This window comes from Coccinella septempunctata, chromosome 4 (assembly GCF_907165205.1).
Source record: "Coccinella septempunctata chromosome 4, icCocSept1.1, whole genome shotgun sequence".
Classification (NCBI taxonomy): Eukaryota; Metazoa; Arthropoda; class Insecta; order Coleoptera; family Coccinellidae; genus Coccinella; species Coccinella septempunctata.
Genome location: NC_058192.1, coordinates 40,414,334 through 40,434,036, shown reverse-complemented (window position 1 = coordinate 40,434,036; position 19,703 = coordinate 40,414,334). Strand labels below are relative to the sequence as shown.

General features: G+C 35.6%; 1 protein-coding gene across 1 annotated transcript; it reads left to right on the top strand.

Annotated features, from left to right (window-relative positions):
• Positions 1 to 3,209: 3,209 nt before the first annotated feature.
• Positions 3,210 to 18,988, top strand: LOC123311728. The gene is made up of 3 exons (XM_044895799.1): positions 3,210 to 3,322; positions 15,945 to 16,116; positions 16,256 to 18,988. Exons 1-3 carry the CDS (start codon positions 3,210 to 3,212, stop codon positions 18,986 to 18,988), a joined length of 3,018 nt encoding a protein of 1,005 aa, XP_044751734.1.
• Positions 18,989 to 19,703: the final 715 nt, after the last annotated feature.

The window sequence follows — 19,703 nt, the reverse complement described above, 5'->3', positions numbered from 1 at the left end:
TAGATTGATCTGACAGAACTGAACTGAAATGTCAAAATCAATCTAGGACAAACTTTAATCCCGAACTGAACAACTGCTATACATGTAGAGTTTCGGATTTTGCGAGAATCTACTACTTTTTCTTCAAAACAACAACTACGCTGAAGGAAATGTGATTGACTGTTAGCGACACGGAATATCAACCATCTGAATTCTGTAGTCCATACAAATTTTTTTGAACTCTCATCATACTAATATAGCAGTCTGATACTGAAATCCGTCATTTGACAAAATGAGTTGTCAGTCATAGACTGACCAAAATTTTCGAAAGCTATTGATCTATTAATTAAATCGTTCTATAATTGGTCTTAAATTGACAGTCGTATTGTGAACAACGATATGCAGCGGATTATCTAAACACGAAATAAATTCTGAAATGTTTCGGATCATGAGGTTAATTGAATAAGTATCTTGTTCGTATCATTTGTTGAACTTCATTATTCTAAATATTCTTCAATGAATGAAAATATAATATCAACACACATAATTGATTTATTCGTCATCAAATAATTAAATAAATCGTTTCTCGAAAAGTTTCGAGTCTTGAGGCAAATATAATATTGAATTATTTACATCGTTATTTGTCGAACTTCAAAGTTCTGAATGAATTAAAATCTAAACTTGACAATATACGAGACAGTTTTCGCAAGAGTTTCAATGAAATCTGAAAATTTTCATCATTCTAGAGCATTCTGGACATCAATAATTCTCGAATCGTCCATGGCATAAATTCAATTTTATCCAATATAACACGCAAAACGAAATGTTACTCGAACTCATCTTGAGCAATTCGTTCCTAAAAAGCTCGAATCAGGTAGAGAAGTTTGAACCCTTCGTATCAGCATTAACACGTGTTTTGCAGTAAACAGATGCCGATTTCATTTTCAACGGGCAATGTAACCAGGGTCGGGGGGATGAACCAGAGTCTCTGGATGAACGTTTCTCACAACAAGAAGAATTTGAATTTTCATATGAGGGTGAGGCATTTGTTTCAAAATTTTCAGAGTACAAGGAGTATACAGGGTGTTTCACGAGTAAACAGACAAATGAAAACCGTGAATTGAGGGCATTGCGCGGAGTTCAAAATCACCCCATATACAGGGTGTCCCAAAACTAGTGAATCAAACGTCACACCACGATAGAGTAAACCAAATATTATCGAATGACACCAACATTAGTTCAACGAAAACGTACCGTTTCCAAAATAATCAGAATTTTATTAAAACACCTAAAGTTCCCGATTTTCGAACTATTTTTCTTAATAACAGGGCCAGTTTGTGAAGAAGGATATCGATTCTAAATTATATTGAATTAAGATTATTGTTTTATCTCCCCTAATTGAAATTATTTTAAGTAGTTAATCGATAACTGTAATAAATAGGAATATTGAAGAGATATATATGCTGGTAGAATATTGGGCTAGGAAATTCTTTCTCGGGCTCTCAACGTTCAAGATAATTGAAAATAAAGGTTTCGATGACAAGCGTATGAATGATATTTTTCCAGTAAGAAGATAAGTATCGAAGAAGTAGAGTTTCATGTCGGACTTGAGGCTGATTTTAAGTTAAAAGGAAAACGGTTTAGTTTAGATAATAACTCGCCCATAAGAGCTTATATATCAATTCAATATTCGAAGATAATTGATTCGGCGTTGTAAGAATTAGCAGGCTCTTGAGTTTTAACCGGCTAATTCAATTAGTTCAGAAAAATGCAAGGTTAGCGCGTCGTAGAATAATTCTGGATACACCCACGAGAGGTGGAGAGGAAATTTGGGTTTTTGGTCTAAGAAGGGGAATGATAAAAAGGAACCAAAATAGGGAAGGGAGTCAGTGGGAAGTTGGTCGAAGAAAATATACGTCGGGAAGACGGAAGTAGAATCCGGGATTCTAATAGAGTAGATTTGGAAGTCCGAAAGTAAGTTCGGCAGTCCGAGAAATTTAGAAGTATTTTTTTTTCGGAGTTAGGTCTCAAAAAGGGAGACGGGTACAAGCTATTCGGGGAATAGTGTAAGAGATTTAGTACCGTGGTTAAAGTCAGTCAGGGCGTAATAATTGCTTTTATTTGTGATATAGATCGGATATAGGATTTTAGGAATTTTGGATAGAGTCGAAACGAATAGCGTTAATCGTTGACGACGGAAAAGTGCGGGAAGTGCGGTTGAGTGTAAAGAATTCGCCGTACTGTGCGAGGAAAGTCTGGTGATCGAAAAGTTCACCAGCAACCCCAGGCGAACGACGGTCGCTGGTCGCAGAAAAAGGTAGAAGGTTCCAATTTTTGTTTGTCCAGAGTCCTGAAAGCTCCTCTAAAATTCATCTGATTTTTGATCATATTTTTATTGTTGTTGTGAAATTGAGAAAAGAGAATTTTTTAATCCAAGATTTTTATCGATGAAATTTTAATGATTATTGCTTTGCGCACTTTGCATGTGTGAAAGAAATTGAGATTTTTATTGTGGTCGTTATCGACCAAATACGTGCTTGTATTCAAATTTCTGCAATAGATTTATTCGTTAAATTTAACAGATTTTCATTTAAATTTTCTCCCCAGAAAATATGGAAAAACATCAAAGACCTGTCCTTCGCGCGACGGGCCGAATCCACCATTTTTGCCCTTAAGGGGGCCTTCAATTTTGTGTAGTTAACATCTTAAAAATAATCACCCCTTGTTCAGTGGAAAGCCGCTCTTCCATTGATTCCAGGTAAGGGGTGTTTTATTTCATAACCATAACCTAAGTCTCGACCTAAGTTGATGTTAATTGAAACAATTGTTTTTTCTACATGATTTTCAATACTCAGATTAAACAGGGGTGATAATATGGGGTAAAAACGCTATCCTTAATCACAAATTTGCCTTGTGATTGAAAAAATAGTTCGAAAATCGGCAACGTTAGGTTAGGTTTTCTCAGAAACCGTACATTTTCGCTCAACTAATGTTGGTGTCATTCGATAGTATTTGATCTACTCTATCGTGGTGTGACGTTTGTTTCAATAGTTTTGGGGCACCCTATATATAGGTTTCTTCAGTGTTTTTTGAAATTTCTCGAATTTCCGTTCGGCTATAAGTCCTCCCAACAAACATTTATCGTCGGTAAATCGTCGGCTGTGTGCTGTTACTGCTGGCGAAGTGCGTACTGCTGTTACACATCATCGGACCTTTGAAGATCCGAGGACATGGTTTACGCTGCTGAAGATGTGTCGAAACATGAGCATCTAGCCAGCGTCGGCAAAACGCTGCTGTTAGATGAGCAACTTCTTGGCGGTTTATATTCATCGGATCGGTTGCGGTTAGATGCATCTTCAGCGCGTTTTATCCTTAACATAAGGTCAAGCTATACTATTTAATTTTCGCGGGATTTTGCATAAGAGCTTCCAGACAATCTAATTTCCGTAATTCCGTATCGAAGCTTTATTCCATTCAGACGGCGTACGCGTGCACGTGTTTCGAAGATGAAAGAGTTTTCAAGATTAGGCTATTTGACGAAATTTTTCTTTCTGAAAACTTCCTTGTTGTGTTGTGTTGTATTAACATAGTAACAGTGATGTCCCAGGGCAGGTGAGTACAAGAAATCAAAATAAAATGGTATTTCTATTTCTAATAAACGTCGGAGTAGGCGTCAGGAATATCATCACGTGAAACAGAGAGTTCTCGAAAAATTAGGTCCAAGTAATACATCATCACCATCATTAGAACCGAGTACTTCAACGATCTTTTGAGATTGCATAGAGATAAAAAAAAATGCAGAGATAGAAATGGATAAGAACACCATCAAAATAAAAAGGTACGAAGAATTGAAGAAATTCGATGCTGATATACTTATATATGATCTAGAATATTATGTATCTACTCTTTTGGAATATGCTTTCATTATTTGGTTTTGGTCTTTTTTATTCTAGAGAAAAAATTCTACAATTTGAAAGACAGAAAAATCTATATATACAAATATTTTTCAGTTGTTCAAATTTGGCCTAAACGGGGGTAAGGACGTAGCAGAGACAACACGCAAAATAATCTAACTCATAATAAGCCATGAATCAGGAATCTCCCTGAATTGGTCGGGTAGGAATTAATAATAAAAATGGATTAGAAGCGATGGCGAATATTGTTGAGCTTAATCATGGTGAGTTTTCATGTTGTATTGGTCGAAAATGTTGACATTTTTGAATGTAAGGAAGTTACTTAAATTGAATACATATTTTGCATGTTGACATATATTTAATTAATTTAAACACATATAAGATAATATTCTATATGAAATTCAATAATTTATTTTATACAAATTATGAAATTCTATTATCCAGGATCTGTAAGGATAAATCCTATTACAAAAAGTGCCACTGATGTGGAAATGAATCATGTAATGAATTGGCTTCGCAATGCCGTGACAGAGCAGGGGGCAGATTGAAAAGAGCGGAGGAAAAAGAAGCAGGCAAAAATGAGCAGTGAATAAATATATACTTTTTTTTTCAAGTAAGCTAGTCGTTTTCATGTGTTTTTTCAACCTGCAAAGTATTTATATATGTATATTATTATATGAGCGTTATATTTTAGTTGTTTGAATATATGAAGGTTCTTTTCAATTGGCTGTATAAATTGTCTTGCCCTAATCACAATATAAGTGTTGCACGGTTTCAAAAAATATTTGAAGAAAAAATAGATCTCCTTCAACATGAGAAATGATTCCGTGATTTCATAAGAAACGTTCAAAGATCAAAAATTATTGATCAAATAATTCATATTTAATTTTTTTTGGATTTGCCAATTTCTACCAACGATTCTCAAATTTTCAGGGACACCTTAGCATATTTACTTGGCATTTCTTTCTAACTCTAGTACGAATTCAATTTCAGCAATTTTAAGTTGGTATTAAGTGTCTCCTAAAAGTTGATGAGACAGAAATCGTACATGAGTAGTAAGAAATGTCACTTAAATATGCTTAGGTGTCCCTTAAAATTTAGGGATCGTTGGAGAGAACGAGCATTAGTATTGCAGGTATGTATATATTATACCGACGTTGTACCGATCAATTGGAACAGCGTATTCCCAGCATTGTCTAGACGTTAAGCCGACGTGGTGCCGATCAATTGTAAAAGCATTCTTCCAAAATTTTGTAGAAGCTGAACCGACGTCGTAACGATTAATTTGAGGAGCGTATTTGAAGCATAGTCTAGACGCTAAACCGATGTGTTTTTGCACAGTCGAATCGTCACCGGATCTGCGGTGTGCAGACTCTGCTACATGTCGGCTCATAGTCCGTCGGGCGGCTGTCGGCCGATGTGACACTATTTGCAGTATACCGACTCTAACATCGCAGCACTAACCCAACGTTGGGCCGAGTTAAAAATGTTTGCTGGGCTGAAATTCTCTATCAAGTCGACTGAAAATTTATATTTAGCCTTGAGTTGTTAATTTCATTGAAACAGAGCATTTAAATTCGACAAAAATCAGGACCGGGCTCAGTGAGGCTTTACTTAACTTCAAACTCATAAAAACAACGTGTATGTAGTTTTTTAATCATAATTTAAACTTTTTTGTTATCTGCATTATTATTGTCTCAAAATGAATTGATTTTTGGGTTGCGCCACCTGTTGATCATGTTTTAGAAGTAATTGTTTTGGTCAGACGCCTTCAAGGAATAGAGCACTTCATGAAAAATAGAAATTCTTAATTGATTTTTTTTTCAAAGAAATGAAATGAATGTGTTCAACAATTATACCATATTCGGTCTTCAAAATAGTCATTCACAATGATAAAATGTTTCAAAATTGATAATGCACAAATATGGATGGAAAAACTACGCTATCTTCAAACTAAATATTAAAACTTGATCTTCAGAATTAATCTATTTTTCTTTGGACAACTAGTTGTGTGAATGAAAACAAAGAAAGAAATCGCGGGGTGTCAGATCTGGAGATCTAGCAGTCCAATGTTGGGGTCCTACCCTTCTAATGAAATGACCTGAAATACTGATAAATACTTTTGCTAGTGCATGAATATCATCAATGTTTCAATAACAAATTGTAATAAGACCAGACCAATCCATAGATTTCCATAGATCCAATAATGAATATAACGGAATAAATGAAGAACTCGAAAGTGCATTTATCATACTTATTCGAAGTGCCAATCATTACCTTCACTAAAAGACCAAATGAGGTGAAAATCAATTCGGAAAATTACTTCAGGTCCACGTTGTCCATAAAAAGCGATTCATTCGGAAGATATCAAGTTATAATTATTATTTTCATGATAGCGTAGTTTTTTATTGCTATTTTTGTTCATTATCAATAATAAAGCTTATTATCACTGTGAATGATTTATCTGAATAACCAGATATGCTAAAATATCAAAAACGAAAAAATTCAGTTGAACATTTCCAATTCCATTTTTAGATTTCCACATCTGATTGGCGATCATATTCATACCATTAATTATTGTGAAGTAAAAGTCAATATGCTGCGCTGGTTTTTTCTAGAGGCATTTCACCACCAAACAATTATTCATTAAAAATTATCCACTGATAAAGCATACCAAACTTTCATTGATTTTGAGAAAATAAATGCAGATACCTGAAAAATTGAAAATTATGACGAAAAAAACTACAAACAGAGTGTTTTGCATGAGTTTAAGTTTGAATATAGCCTCAATGAGTCCGGTGCTGTGTTCGTCAACTTTTAATGTTCTGTTTTATTGAAACTTACAAGCTTAAGCGGATAATGAGTTTTTAGCCGAATACAACTAAATTATTTGGAGTTATAGCTGAACGAAAATTCGGGAAATTTGAATAAACTCCTCTGTATATCGGAAACGGAATGCCCAAGACACACATATGAGGTGTTTTTGAACTCAGCTCAATGCCCTCTATTCACGGTTTTCGTTTGTCCGTTTACTTGTGAAACACCCTGTGTACTGAAAAATCGCAAAAGACTCCTCGAGCAATTAAGAAATGCCATTAAATCAAGGAGTTTCTTTTGATGCGCTATGATGAAAAATGTCAATATCCAGTTATTATTATTATTTATATAATTATATCTCGAAAACCAAGGCACTTTTACCAAACGAAAAATATATTTATCTGAAGCGCCATAGAGTCCTCTACCCCCAGGATCCATATTATCCATTCATTACGCCACACCCTGTATAATTATTATCATTATATCAATGTATTGAAAATAAACAGACATGAATACGAGCCAGTTGTTTTGTGAGGTGAAGCTCCTCTTGCTTCAAACTTCTTCTAATTATTTTGACTACCATTCACGCAAGATGATTTTTGTTGAAGAATTCAACATTCTTGTAATTATCCGTTCATTTCTTCAAGAGATACCCATTCCCTACCACCTTTGATTATTCAACTTAATGCTAACACTGCATCAAATGCATTTCATCTTCGGGTTGATTTTTTTGAATTCTACAACTGATGTAACGTCTTCAACCTCCAGCCAAAGAAGATAAACAACAGTAACTCTCCTCAAGCTACTGATCACTTGTATTTTCCATATAAATAAATAGATTTGGTATGTCTTCAATCAGTTTGTATGAACGTCAATTATGTTCGTTACATATTTTCGACTCCATATTTTCCGAAGTGATTTGACATTGTGATGAAATACGTAATTACTGAGAGACTCACGTAGAACGGACTACGTAGCACTGATTTAAAACTCAAATATGTTTCGACAAGCGTCTTAACCCAACATTTTCGTATCATACAGAGTGAAAGGTATCCAATTTTCATGACCAATCCAGTGCTAAAATGAAAGGGAATGAAGTATAGAAGCTGAAAGTAAAACGTATATCTTTATCGATTCATTCGGGAAAAACATTTATATGGAGTTCCTGATGTCGTGAATATAATGCCCAAAAATTAGACTACTATTTCATACCAGAACAAATTCGGTAAAATTGTCTTTTGAATTAATCTTATATGTCACGAAAAATTTCATTTTCATGCATCATTCATTTTGGGACCTATATGGTAATAAACTCCCCTATCGGACGAAGTATCGTAGACATAAGCATATTTATTCAAAACTGTCCAAATTCATTCACACCGAGATCACGAACCTTATCAATCAATTATCAGCGTATGAAGTTTATCAATATTAGTATCGTTCTCGAACTATTTACAGGTTTCAATATGTGTGAATGAATCGGAAGAGCAGCTGTATTCTATACAGGGTGTGGCGTAATGAATGGATAATATGGAGCCTGCAGGTAGAGGACTCTATGGCGGTTCAGAAAAATATATTTTACGTTTTGTAAAAGTGCCTTGGTTTTCGAGATATTCGAGATTTTCGAAAATTCAAGAAAATCACACCCTTCGCCACTCTTTTTGCAGGCGAGACTCCAAATGAAGGAATTTTTTCAAACTGTTTTTTGGATAGTATTCCTGGATAGATGCGCTATCGAATGTAAATTATTATTTTTGAGGCGCATGAATAGTTTTTCATGAATAAAAGAATTAACTCAAATTTTCCGTTTTGCTTATTTTTTTTTCCCAAGTTCAACCCAGCGTGGTGTGAAAAATAATATGGTTACCTGAGTGCCAAAGCAAGAGAAAACATGCCTGTTTCACTGAGATTCTGAAATGGTATAACTCACTCTATTTTCAGCATTAAATACAAAATAAATTTCTATTACAATGAGTCAAGGCAGAGTTTGACGTAAGCCTTTTTCTTTAATTTTTAGCAACTGAAATGAGACTTGCAAGCAGAATAAAGCAATTATTCATAAGAAGTTGTAGAGCATCTAGTACAGCTCCTGATGCACACTTTGAACACTTTTTGTAAAACTCGATTCAATTAAACAATATTTTAAAATTGGTTTTTTCCCCCGTATTCTTTCATTATTAAGCCCTATAGTTATAAAGTTAATAGTTGTTAAGCGAATTTCAAGTAACGAAGTGAATTTTAGCACTTTTGTTAATTGAGAAAAAAAGCTGAAAATAAGGTTATTTTTATTACATTGAGTCCAGACCCTTGTTACAAAAATCCTGAAATTTAATGCATAACTTGAAATTAACTTGAAAATATTGATTTCACAACGTTGGGGTTCAATAATAAAAGAAAACGAGAAAAAATATCAATTTTAAAATATCGTTTCATTAAATAAAGTTTCACAAATCACAAATGATGCTTAAATTGGCCACCATGAGTTCTGATACATGCTCTATAGTCTACACTTTCTAATGAATCATAGCTTTATTGCATAGATATCATTTTAAAATGAGTATCGTTTCATTGAATTAAATATTACATAAGATTCTCTAAGAGGCCACCATGAGCTTCAGTAAATGCTCTATACCTTCTCATGGACGATTGTTTCATTCTGCTTGCATTTCTCATTTTAGCTGATAAAAATTTCAGAAACACTGTTTACATTAAACTAGGCCTCAACTGATTGCAATAGGAATTTATTTTGTATTAAATGCTGAGAATTCAGAGAGTTATACCATTTCGGAATCTCAATGAAACTGGCATGTTTTTTCTTGCATTGGCTCTCAGGTAACCATATTATTTTTTACACCGCGCTAGGTTGAACTTATGAAAAAAAATTAGCAAAACGGAAAAGTTGAGTTAGATCTTTTTTTCATGAAGAACCATTCATGCGCCTCAAAAATAATGAATTACATTCGATAGGTCATCTATCCAGGAATACTATCCAAAAAACAGTTTGAAAAAATTCCTTCATTTGGAGTCTTGCCTGCAAAACGAGTGGCGAAGGGTGTAATTCGCTTGAATTTTCGAAAATCTCCAATATCTCGAAAACCAAGGCACTTTTACTAAACGTAAAATATATTTTTCTGAACCGCCATAGAGTCCTCTACCCCCAGGCTCAATATTATCCATTCATTACGCCACACCCTGTATATGAGTAGAATTCGAGCTGTCTTACTTTCTGTCCTCCTAAAATCTGGCAACGTAGCGGGAGGTGAGAGCGCACTACTAATAAGAAATATATGCGGAGGTAGTAAGGTCTGATTCGTTTGAAGAAAAATTTGTCGATAAAAATCTTTTCCCCTCTTTAGGTACCCCTGTTATTTACCTTCCCCTCTACATATATAAACAAAAATTATTCCAATTATATAACTGCTTCACCCGGAGGTCAGGTCGCCCAATGAACTTAACGGAGGTAGCAGCGCACTACGGGTTCATATATATATATATATATATATATATATATATATATATATTTGTCCACTAGACGTTTCCAGTCCCGATACGTTTCTAAGGCGACCTGAGACCCACATGATCCGAATGTTTTCTTCGAGTATATATGATGAAATAACGTTAATGAGAATTATAACTCCTTAGGCACACTTAGAGGGGAAAAGAATTCCTTCATTTAAAAAAGTAGCATAATCGATAATATTTTTCAAACCCGAGACATTGCACCAACTTTACAATCCCACATATACTCCAGCGGTAAATATGGCCAACGTTCACGATCCCGGCGCTGTTGCCAGTTTGACGGGACTGGAGCCGACAATTTCGATGTATACAATGACGCGAAAAAGTAGGTGTTACGGTAGAAATTCATATATGTGTGATTTTGTTCAGAAAGAAGTATTGTCTCAATATTCTCATGAAGCAAATTCCTTTTTAACAGATTCTTTTCAAATTTTGATCCATTAATAACATCACCTTGAGAGGCTGTATACATAAAATGATTTTAATAAAATATGAAAAATTAATTTTTAGCTTCCTTCTGAAATCTACAAGGGGGTTCCTGAAATTCTTTCAAGTACTCCAACTATCATAAAAATGGAACAAAAATCAACAAAATTTATTGAAACACTGTTAACAAAAATTGAGATCTAAAGAGCGAAATATGAATTATTTTAATATTCCAGAGCCAGACTCATCACACCTAATTCAACGTGTTCAGTTTCATCATATCATCCTGTATGTCGAATTGAAAATAATTGTTTCACTTTCCAAGAAGTCCGTGACAAGCCCAGAATTCCTCCTCTAATGTATTTTCCAAATTGCAATAAAAAACAGAAAAATCTAATTCATTCCTATGAATATCGCGTCAATGAATAGGTATGAGATGTGAAATATTCCAAAACAAACTTTAAAACGACCAGAATAACCGTAATAGCTTTCCTCGATAGGTACAATCATTCATTAATGCGAAAGACTGAAATGAAATAACACAAACAAAAATGAGAAAATTGATTACTGACGTTCAAATTCCGTTAATATTATTTTGAAAGTTTTGCGAAATGAGAACCGAAACACATCTGTCACGTTGAATTCTACGATGAGATAAAGCCTTCCGATCCATTTTGCCATTGTTTCTTAATAGATCACAAAAATTCATCATTCAATTGGTTTCTCGTCGTCTGGATATCCTCCTCATAAACCTCCTTCAATTTTACCCACAAAGTATTGTATAGAAGGTTCAGATCTGGTAATCTATAAGGTCATGGTTCCCAGTTGGGCATCCTGGACCAATTCATTAAATTGGATAGGTATTGTCCAGGCCATTCCTTACTTTGAAAATGTATTTCTCCGATTTTTATGCCCTGTGGCATGCCAGGAGAAATATTTTGTGGGATGTTAATATTATACAATTGCGAAGGACTAGGGGAGATGATTCCTCGATGAAAATAAGCAGGGGTAGTTCCTATAAATTTTTTTGGAAATGGACCTCCCATCAAAGATACAGCCTTTGGAAGGCGATGCCGAGTTTATAGTTTTTGATTTTTATACGGGTTCTAAAAAACACTGAGTCATAAACTATACATAATATGAAGCACTAAGTATATATTATTACTCACACAATTTTTTAGATTTCAAAACTTCATTATAAAGGGTTGAATATAACAACCCTTTATGATTTTCCTTCAAAAATTGTTTTCGTGGGATAGATATTCAAAAACCAAAATTCTCTTATGGATTTCTATTCGATTCGGGAGAAAAAAATCGCCTGCAAAGTTTCGATACAGTCGATACTTTCTCGGAAGATATAATGTTTCAATCAGTTCTGATTACTGTTCATTCCATTTCGTCGTAAAAGTGTTCCATAGAATGAATATTCTGAGATATTGTATGTCTATGACGGGAGATAAAGATGTTCTATGAATCTTTCTGAAGGTTAAATTACTAATTTCCGGAAGAAAATTATATCCGTAATATTTTAATTTAAAAAATCAAAATTTCTTTCGATTAATAAGCATAATTGACAACAGTACTTTTCATTTTATTTCAGATACAATAACGCAAAACTATAATAAATGTTCAAAATGAGTACCTCTCGCTGAAATATATGTATCAACTCTCTGTCTCGTAGACTTTCGTATTCTTTCGAATAACCCGGTAGTATTTCTTATGGTTTCACACGATGATACTATTCGATCTCCGGAGTATTAAACGCATGATATTCGGTGAACTGAGCATCATCATCACCGCAGATTCTCATATACAAAAAAAGGTTTGTGATTGGCCATACAATTTGAAAAATTCAAGGTTGAATATTATCTCCAAGTTCTAAACATTCTACATACTGCATGTGGAGAGGAAACTCTTGTATACTGCGCTTTGCAATTGAATACTGTTGAAAAATTAATTTTCGACTGTCAAGGTTGAAATCTAATTGATTATTGGTTTATACAGCGTGTCCACTTTCAAAAGGGCCAAACTTCATGATGAGATCATACAAGTGATTTGGAACGAAAAATGTCATAGAACACATAATTGAAATGTTATCGGTTATTCTTTAATATAACCTTTCGTTGATTTCACGAAATATTCAAAGTTTTTCTAATGGTGTCAATCACACTACAGTTATCTCGTAGCCTAATTAAATTTGACCACATATCTGGAAACAGCAATAAATCTGCTACATTATGAGAATTTGTGTGTACAAAAAAATTTCTTATTGCGGGCTTGGTAAGGGGGTGGGATGAATATCACGATTCTGAAGTGAACAAAACTAAGCCTATTTTTCCAATGGTTTTATCAACGAAAAATTATTAATTATGGATATGTTTTCTTTTCAACAAAAAAGACCCCATTTAGATTGCTTCCGAATCACATATAAGCTTTTATTCTTGCTGCTAGTCTTCTTCCATTATATTTATTTATTACATAATTGTTTCCAGTAGAGGACAAGCCTATAAACTCGAAGGTTATAGATTACATACATGCATACATAAACTGTGTGGATAAACGAAAATAAAAGCGAAAAATACAAAACTGAAATATCATATACAAAAAAGGAAAAAAATTAGATATAACACCACAGTTCCTCACAGAGCGGACTTCTACCTGTCATGACCGTTTTTGAAACCGTTTACCGAGGTCGATCGCTTTACGCATTCAGGGAGACGGTTCCAGTTGTGAAATATACGGTTAACGAGAAAGTGTTAACATATGAATATAATGGCTAACAAGATAACAACTGAAAACTCGACACATTCTAAACCTTAATTTGATTGAATGATTGAATATTAAAATTTATCACGTGGAAATCATGAATTTATCTGCAAAATCAAATAACCCAAATGAATAAACTAAATTTTACTGATATAGATTTTATGAAAACATGTAAAGGAAACAAATTACTACTAGTACTTATACTCGTAATAATTGCTCGAAATGCCACCGCCTTGTTCAATACATTTTATAGATCGTTTTTGTAGTGAATCTGCAACCCTGCGAAGTTTCTGACGCATTTCAGCATAACACAATGTTATTCTTTCGATCAGGACCTCTCGAGTCTGAACGCTAATTTAATAAACTTTTTCTTTCAAGGTGTTCCAGGCATAAAAATCCAAAGGCGTAAGGTCGGAACCTCTTTGTGGCCATCTTACGTTGACCCTCAACTCATGTTGAAAATGAGAAACCATGGTCGCATGGGAGTTTTCTCTTTTCCATACATGGGTTGAGGGTCAACGTGTGGTTGGCAGTCATGAGAGGTGAACTTTTCGGACGAGTAATATTTCCCGATGCGATTAATCCAAAGCATCTTGACAGACATATTGGAGAAAATGTCTGGTTTCAAATGAATGGCTGCCCAGCTCATAATAGCCAGAATGTACGGGACTAAATAAATCAATATTTAAGGGTGCAATGGATTGGAAGGTACAGTCCGGTAAGATGGCCGACCTTACGCTTTTGGATTTTTATGTCTGGAACACCTTGAAAGAAAAAGTTATCACAATATTTGAATAGAATCTGAGTGGTGTTATTGAATTCTTTTCGTATGCAAACTAGATTATCACACGTCCGCAAAACTATAAACGTCCGATGAAGTCAGGATCTTCGCCAAAAAAAAAATTAATTTTAACTTTACCCTACTCTACCCTCTGCCGTCAATAGTCAAACGTTCCTCGAAGATTCCTTGTAAATCGTCTCAGTCGTCACTGAAGGTATTTAATTTCAGTTTATCGCAACAGTTGCGAAATAATTTACTAGTTACGAGAAGTAAAAATTTCAAGACATAGATGAGTTCCAGAAAATGTCAATTTGAATGTCAAAATTTGAAAAATCCCTATGGTCTTTTCCAGAATTATTGACATCCCAGTAGGTTTTTAAAGTCCAGAGGCTCATAACAGCGTTTCTGGTGTTGGAACCTGAAGATGAGATGCGAGTAATCATCCCGAAACCGGTAGTTCTTGTAGAATAAATTGGTGAGAGACAGTTTTTAGGTGTTTTTATTTATTTTGGTATATTATATCATCTGTTCATTTCAGCTCAAGCTAATTCAAATATCTATATTAAACTTATATTAGGTATCATGCACATCACTCTGTAAATTAACTTGTACCTATAGGCGAAAACCAATCGTGTAACTGAAAGTCCTCTGATTTGATAATGATTTTTATGTGTATTTTTATAAATGATTAAATTGAAAGTTTGACTGAGGAATACCCTTCCACCTCCTGAACTGAAAATTTCCAATTGTTAGTTCGGTATACTCGGGTAATTTCCAATATTTCATCTCTATGATTCAAACAAAAATGAAGTTGCTGAAGAATACTTGTACCAGAGATAGAGTTTTCAAGAATATAAGGACTTCATATTGAAAAAAACTTTTTATCACTGTGGTAGGAGTAAAAAATCTTCATTGCTTTTGTATATTGATCTTCTGAAAAATTTCTGGAAAAGAGCTCCTGTCAAGTCAACCAAATATAACTATATGATGTTCAGGAAATTCGTAAATTCGTAAACACGACAGAGGGTCAAGTAGGGTGTGGTGAAAATACAATTTTTGTGCATAAGATCCTAAACGTACCAGTGCTCCTGAAATTAGGTCGACTCACTTCACTTAATCGGGCTTGTATAAGTTTCCATACGTGTGCTATTATAGTTCGTATACGAAAAGAATCCAATAACACCACTTCAATTCAATTCAAAATATTGTCATTGAATATTTCTCATGACGACTGTTCATCATACAGGGATCGTATAAGCTATCTTATAGTACATTTGAGGTGTATAAATCGAAAAGATGACAAAATAAATTCTCAAGCTCTTCAACTGCAGCGTTGCCAAATTTTCGGACTAGATGCGTCGGTCAACTATTCGGATTATATACATCAAGTTCATGTCGCTCGAAGCGCCCTCGCACTGGCCAAACCCTGAAGTTTTCTGTATATAATAACGAGTATAACCGACTTTTCAGACCCACCTGAAAATTCACCCCTAGCATCCCCTAACCCCCCTTATAACGATTCTATGGTCGAACGTTACCAGACCCGGAGCCGGGTCTGACAACGTCACTTTTGGACTGAAAAGTCGGTCGAGTATACCGTTTTGGGTCTGTATATGCGGTCGAACAAATCTATATATATATATATATATATATATATATATATATATATATATATATATATATATATATATATATATATATACACGAACAAGTAATTCAAGAAGGTTAACCGCAATTCGTAGATCGATAAATACTAGAAACAGCATTCCACATCCAGAAGCATCTCAAGAAGATACCGAACAGCAAGAACTAAAAGAGGAAATAAAAGCATCGTTTCGAGAACTGGACTTCCAATATAAGGGAACAGCAATGTATGCAAGGCCTATGATATCCAGAATAAGGCTGTTCAAAGAGGTAAGAGACACTGTAGAAGTTGTCAACAGCACTCTGGCAACAGAATTTGAATGTTCTGAAGATTTAGAAGACCTCTGTCATAAGATATACTGCGCAGCGACCTTGATCAGCAGCATTTATTGTAGGAGAACACCCTCAGAACCCAAAATGCACGAAGGAAAGCCCCCATGGGAAACAAGACTGGCAAGCTAAAATAACAAGTTTCAGAAAAGAAATTGGAGTACTTGAGAATTACCTAAATGGTGGAACACTTAGTAAAAAGGCAGAAAAGAAAGCAAAAGCCTACGCCAGAAAAGCAAAGATCATAATTTCAGAGACAACTAATAAACAGGACCTCAAAAAACATGTCGAAATTTTAAAACAAAAAATTGCAGCCCTTGGCAACCGACTCCGCAGATATCATAAGAGAATACTTAGATTCCAACAAAATCGACTCTTTTCCACCAACCAAAGACTATTCTATAGCAATATCGGAAGCGACAGAGAAACACCCAAACAACCACCAACAGAACAGCAGATGACGGAATTTTGGTCAAACATATGGTCTCAGGAGGTACAACATAATAGCCAAGCCTACTGGATAAACACTGAAAAAGAAAGTTTTGAAAATAGAACACAGATGCCCGATGTGTCCATCACAAGAGGAGACATAGACGAAACGGTTAAACGCCTTAGAAACTGGACTGCCCCTGGCGTTGATGGAATTTGCAATTACTGGTGGAAGGCTATGTCAACAGCTCATAATCAATTGGCACTACATATACAGGAAATCATCCAAAATCCTGAAAAAGCACCAAAATATTTTACAATGGGCATAACTTACATGCTGCCCAAGAAAGGTGATTTAACTCAACCACAGAATTATAGACCTATCACGTGCCTGCCGTCTGTATACAAGATCCTGACCTCCGTAATCGGGTTTAAAATAAGCACTCATATTCGTAATAACAGAATTTTAGCCTGGGAGCAGAATGGCTGCAAGAAGAAAGCCCGAGGTTGTAAAGAACTATTGGTGATTGATAATGTTGTCACGAAGCAGGCCAGAAGAAGACTCAAAAATATATCGATGTGCTGGATTGACTACCAGAAAGCTTATGACTCCGTGCCGCACTCCTGGCTTGTTGAGATTCTTCGCATATACAAAATCAGTCCTGACATAATACACCTTTGGGAACATCTCATGGGAACCTGGCGAACCACCCTGTCAGTAAAAGGAACGAAGTCATATCGAACGAAGGAGATAAGTATAAAACGAGGCATCTTCCAGGGAGACAACTGGAGCACGGAGTGGTTTTGTCTTGCACTAAACCCACTAAGTAACATACTCAATCGCAGCAATTATGGATACAGAATAGACGATTATGCTAAGCTCACTCACCTGTTTTATGTGGACGACTTGAAGCTCTATGCTAGAGGAACTGCACAACTACAAGGTGAACTTGAACTGGTGAGAAATTTCAGCGCGGATATAAAAATGAAGTTTGGCCTCGAGAAATGCTCGGTTGTGCACGTGAAGAGAGGGAAAATGGCGGAGGAGGGTGACATGGAACTGATTAACGGTACAAGCATACGTAGTCTGGGTCTGGAGAACACCTACAAATACCTAGGAATTCAACAGTCATTTGAGATCAGACAGAAACGCAGTATGGAGGTAGCTGAAGAGGAATTCAAAAAACGAATCAACAAAGTTCTCAAAACTGAGCTCAATGCTAAGAACAAGATTACTGCCATAAACATGTGGGCAATACCGGTTTTAACATACACCTCCGGAATACTTACCTGGTCAGCTACGGAACTGCGCCGATTGGATCAGTGGGTTCGCGTCAGTTTCACGAGGCATGGCATACTGCATCCCAATTCAGCAATCGAGCGATTATATCTCCCTCGATCGGAGGGAGGTCGTGGATTGTCCAGCTTGGAAGCTGCAACCGAGAAAGAAATTAAATCCCTAAGAAACTACTTCCTCTCGAGCAACTTACCGGTTCACAAAAGAGTGGTGTTATGGGACAAAAAATATACTGCCCTCAATTTAGCCAGCCCAGCAGAACCTGAAACAGATGTAGATCCACTAGGAAATATGAGAGAAAGATGGCGTAGCAAAGTACTTCATGGGAGATTTCACGCTAGCATTAATCAGCCAGAAGTGGATAAAACACGGTCTCATACTTACCTCGTTGCTGGTTACCTATACGCAAGCACTGAAGCAGCACTACACGCCATTCAAGATAAAGTAGTTACAACTAGGAACTACTCAAAATACATTATGAAACAGCAAGTAGAAAACACGAAATGTAGGATCTGCAACCAAGTGGAGGAAACCGTACAGCACTTGTCGGGGGGTTGTACACCACTTGCATCCACCAAATACTTAGGGAGGCACAACAATATGGGCAAGGTGGTCCACCAGTTGCTCGGATTGCGATGGGGATTAATTGGGAACTTCACACCCCAGTATAAATACACACCGGTAGCGGTAGCAGAAAATGAACAGGCCAAAATCTTCTGGGACTTTCCCTTCGTGACGGACAGACCTCTAAAACACAACCGTCCAGATCTTGTACTATGGATGAAACGGGAGGGGATGGCTGTTATAGTAGACTTCTCAGTGCCACTCGACCACAACATAGCACAAGCTTATGACAGCAAAATCGTCAAATACACAGAATTAGCAAGAGAACTCAAAACATTGTGGAAACTTGAGAGGCAGGTGAGGATACTTCCTCTGGTCATCAGCGGTAATGGACTCGTGCACGTTAACACCACGAAACACCTGGCCGAGCTCCAACTTCCAGACAACACATTACAATGGATGCAGAAGGCTGTAGTGTTGGGAACTGTGGCAATTATTAGGCAAATTGTCTTTCCGCAGTGAAAACTCTGCTGGCTCTTAGTTGATACAGCTCGGGCCATCATAGATGTAAACACCACTACTAGTGTGAAAAAAAAAAAAAAATATATATATATATATAGGGAAAAATAGCTAATTTGGGTATTCAGCAATTATTGGCTGGGCAATTATCAACAATCAGGTGTCATAACATCTATATTTCGAACCTCTTGTGGTTCTTCTTCAGGATGCTAAAATAATATAATAAGTGGATACACATAAAAACAAACTTCTAACAATTACTTACGTCCGACAAGATTATTGTTTAAATTTACAGAGAGATTTTTGGAGAAACATTATATATATGATTAATTTAAGCTTAAATTTATAAAGCAGGTTGTTTGAATAAAATAATAAAGCAAGTTGGTTTGAAGCAAAATTGCAATTGTAGGTTAATATCACAGAACACAGTAAAACACAGAACATAAACAATCAAGTAATGACATCGACAGTATGGTCATCGGCTGGACGTTTGTCCAAGGATAATATGTAACTATATATCGCGCTGAGGTTTCCGAGATCAGTCTTCCTGTTGATGTTGTTTTCGTTTTCATTGATAAAACACATTTCCAAAAATGTTCTTTTATTGTAGTCTGAGTTGAGACACAATATTTCGGCTTCATCGAATTTGAATTTGTGGCCCAATGATGATGCGTGGTTAGCCAATGCGCATCTGTCTGGTCGTAGCTTGGCATCACTT